We start from the raw sequence: 4249 nt of genomic DNA, 5'->3' as shown, positions 1-4249 counted from the left end.
ATATATATATATATATATATATATATATATATATATTCATATTATTCATACTACAAGGATGTAGGTATAATAAAAAATGAATGAAAATAAGAGAAAATAAAAGACATTTTTTATAACTGATAAAGTTTTTACTAAATATCAAAAATATATCAACGAAACAATTAAATAACAATTTTAAAAAAACATTTTCTAAATGGTTTACTTTTCACAGCTTAATTTTATCCAACTGAAAATAAATAATATTAGCAAATTTCAATTAATCCCGAATGTAAATATTTCAACATACATCAGTTTAACTATTAAAATTAATATATTATGTAAATTGGAATTTATAACAAACAATAAAAAAGAACATCTTGATTTAAATCGAATAGCAATTCATAAAACTAATTATCATTTTTTAAGAATGCAATTATTATTACAGAATAACTAACAATACAAAAGTAGACGTAGCACTTATTTGCTGTGGCAATTATTTATGTCAATAAAATATTTAGTGATTTTTAATGATATCAATGATATTTAATGATATTTAATGATATTAAATATATTTAAATTAAAAAGAATTATTTTCAACTTTAAGATTTCAATTATAAAAATATCTCTAAAAAATGAGATCAATCCCAACGAAAAATAAAATTAAATTATTCCATTTACTAATTGAGAAATTTATATTAAGTATTATAAATATTTAATTGTATGGTGTTTTATTGCTATGGTACACTTAAAATAAATTACATCATAACATCAGCCACAACATCTAACATATTATTGTATAATTAATTAGTATTCATTGTTCGATTTACAAGATGTTTTGTCTCAATCACACTGTTAACAATAACATGCCTAAACGATCGACGATCAGGCTTGACAACACAATTTAAAGGTAACTTTTGCATTTTACTGTGTTCGTCCCGCGTCTACATATTGTCTTGTAAGTTACACAGTAAAATGAATGTTTACGCTGCGCGTTTATAACATAATATCAGCCATTGTAAATGATCTATATAAGAATATAAAAAAGTAAGGTCAGAAAAACACAACGAATGGTTTTTCTAACTAGTACGCATTCATCACAATTCTCAAACACACCCCAAATGTTGTGTCTCAATTACCATACTTGAATAATGTGTATTATAAAATTTCATGTATTACTGCAATATATGATCAAAAGAAATGCCTCTGTTTACGACCACGTATAGTAATTCCTGAGATATTAAAATATTATTGTACTGAAACATGATCTTAATAGTATAGACTCTATATGCTGCAACTTGCAGAATATTAATTTTATCTATTGGCAGCAAATATTAAATTAAACTTATATGTATGTTGAGATACTACTTTAAAAGTAGTTTACAAATATTATTCCTTCTTGTATATATTTATCTTGTACGCTATCTAATACCAAATTGACAAACAAAAATATTTTATTAAAAACAAAAATACTGTTCAATTGGTATATATATTACCAATCACTGAATACTTTTTTTTTGTAAATCGACTATCTTTATCATGAATTACTTCGTGTTTAAGCAGTTTGCTTTATAGTAGAAATTTCTACAAAGCCCATATCACTTGCATTGTGAGTGCAATTAGCGCCTTTTACGTAAATTCAATGAATTTACGTAAAGGAATGCATAAAGATATTTCATTATTTTTTATTGAACAACCCAAAAAATCTGTATTTTTCAGTTTGTAATGTATAATATAGTGATGTAATAACATCACTATATCTCTGTGTTATTACAATGATACTTACATCTAAGACCTCATGTACGCATAATCGTGTTCACGCAAAGGAACGAATGTTTCTTTGATTGACTGTGGTGATGCCCAACGAAGGGCATAGTGGGGACCGCCAGCTTTATCATTTGTTCCAGACATTCGACTACCACCAAACGGTTGCTGGCCAACAACCGAGCCTGTCGATTTATCATTAACGTAAAAATTGCCAGCTGTATATTTAAATTCCTCAAGAGCTCTTCTTGCCCATTTTCTAAAAAATAATGAAATATAATAAAATATAATATAAATATATTAAAACAAATTAAAATATTTACTCGTCTTGTGAGAATATCGATCCAGTTAAAGCATAAGGTGTTGATGATTCTACCAATTTCATCGTTTCGTCGAGATCTGAATCTTTATAAACATATATTGTTAATACAGGACCAAATATTTCTTCAGTCATTATCTTATCTTTAGGATCTTTTGTGACTACTATTGTTGGATTAATAAAATATCCAATCCTAATGAAAAAGATTAAAAAAAATTAAAAATAACATAAAGATATATATTTTATAAAATATATAAAATAGCTAAAAATAAAACGTACGAATCATCATATTTTCCACCACCAATAATTTCTAAATTTGATGATTTTTTAGCATGTTCGATATAATTAGAAATTCTTTTAAATGCGATAGCATCTATAACAGCTCCGGTGAATACGGTAAAATCTCTGATATCGCCAATTTTAAGCGTGTCACGAATCGATAAAAGACCTTCCTTTATCTAGATAGTAACATTTAAAATTAAAAAACTTTATTTAAAAAAATTGAAATTGAAGTTAAAATAATACGATATTTCTACCTGTGGCCATAATGATTCTGGAACGTACATTCTACTGCAAGCTGAACATTTTTGACCATTAAATTCAAAAGCGCTTCTTATGGTCCCATTAACAACTGATTCCACATCAGCGCTTGCATGCACAAAATGATAATTTTTGCCACCACATTCGCCTATTAATTTAGGATAGTTTTTATACTTTCCTAAATTTTTACCAACTTGTATCCATAAACGATTAAATGTTGGAACTGATCCAGTAAAATTAATTCCAGATAAATAAGGTGAAGCAGTTATGGTATCTCCAAAAACAGGACCTTCACATGGAATAAAATTGACTACACCTGGTGGTACACCAGCTTCTTTACATATCTTAAATATCCACCAATTAGAAAGTAAAGCTGTATCAGATGGTTTCCATAATACTGCATTACCCTAGAAATATTTGATACAAAATTTTTTTACATATATTTATTATTAAACATTGTTATACTTTAATTTGCAATTATATTACACACACACACACACACACATACACACACACACATATAATAGAAATTAATAAAACACATAAAAATGAAATAATTAAAAAAAAATGCAAACCATTAAAGCAGGTGTATAGCTAAGATTACCACCAATGGCAGTAAAATTGAATGGTGATACTGCTGCAACAAAACCATCCATTCCTCTATATCTCATTGAATTTAGTGTTTCTTTATTGGGTGAAATTGGTTGATATTTCATAGCCTCTTTAGCAAAATATCCATGCATTCTAAAAAAATCAATTAATTCTGCTGCACTATCTATTTCTGCTTGAATAACAGTTTTGCTCTGCCCAAGCATTGTAGCAGCATTTAATTGCTGTCTGTATTTTGTTGCCATCAAATTAGCTGCTCTCAACCAGATTTCTAAACGTTTCTCAAATGGATATTTTTCCCATTCACGCTGAGCTTTTACAGAAACATTTATTGCTTTTTTGACTAGATCAGCTGTTGCCCAATAATATTTTGCAATTTTTATTTTATGATTATGTGGCTAAAACATGTATTATAATTATCATTAATAAATAATCATTGATTATATTACTATTATTATTTTGTCTACTATTTTGTAATCATTATATTAAACTTACCATAACTTGATATTTACATAAATCTGTTTTAATTTCTTCATTTCCAATAACCAAGGGTACTTCTTCACATTCATTACTCATTTTATCCAAAACCTTTTCTAATTCAGCCCTCTCTGGACTACCTTTCTTATAGCTAAGAATAGGTTCATTTTCCAAAGGAAATTCAATACTATTTGATACTGGTATTATTGTCCCTAAGCATCTTGTACTAACTCTGTTTATAGGAATATTAAATATATTATTTCCAATAATAATAATAGAAAATTGGATTTATTTTAAAATTAAAAATTTTTTTTAATTATTTATTTTTTTTTTATTTTATTTTTTTTAATTTTATTTTCATATAACTCATTTAAATATTCATAATATTTACAAATGTTCATATATATTTAAATTTACTGATACAATAAGATTATAAGAGAAAACACATATTAGCTTTTATGCTTAACTTGATATCATTTGTAAATATTTATCTATGTACTTTGTAGTAAGAGTTAAATCTATAATACTATCTTCAATATATTAAGATTTTTATAAAGTATTTTC

The 4249-nt window shown here is 26.1% G+C and overlaps 1 protein-coding gene across 1 annotated transcript in view; it reads right to left on the bottom strand.

Moving 5' to 3' along the window:
• Window positions 1-690: 690 nt before the first annotated feature.
• LOC102676914 (delta-1-pyrroline-5-carboxylate dehydrogenase, mitochondrial) overlaps window positions 691-4249 on the bottom strand; it is a 5592-nt gene continuing 2033 nt past the window's right edge. The window contains exons 2-7 of the mRNA XM_006615102.2: window positions 3704-3917; window positions 3175-3606; window positions 2596-3006; window positions 2339-2517; window positions 2064-2252; window positions 691-1999 (exon numbers count right to left, since the gene is read on the bottom strand). Coding sequence (XP_006615165.1) covers window positions 1765-1999; window positions 2064-2252; window positions 2339-2517; window positions 2596-3006; window positions 3175-3606; window positions 3704-3917 — 1660 coding nt within the window. The 3' untranslated portion in view covers window positions 691-1764. The remainder of the gene's footprint in view (window positions 2000-2063; window positions 2253-2338; window positions 2518-2595; window positions 3007-3174; window positions 3607-3703; window positions 3918-4249) is intronic.

The sequence above is a fragment of the Apis dorsata genome, unplaced genomic scaffold (assembly GCF_000469605.1).
Source record: "Apis dorsata unplaced genomic scaffold, Apis dorsata 1.3 scaffold_215, whole genome shotgun sequence".
Taxonomy (NCBI): Eukaryota; Metazoa; Arthropoda; class Insecta; order Hymenoptera; family Apidae; genus Apis; species Apis dorsata.
This window is presented reverse-complemented; position numbering and strand designations above follow the sequence as displayed.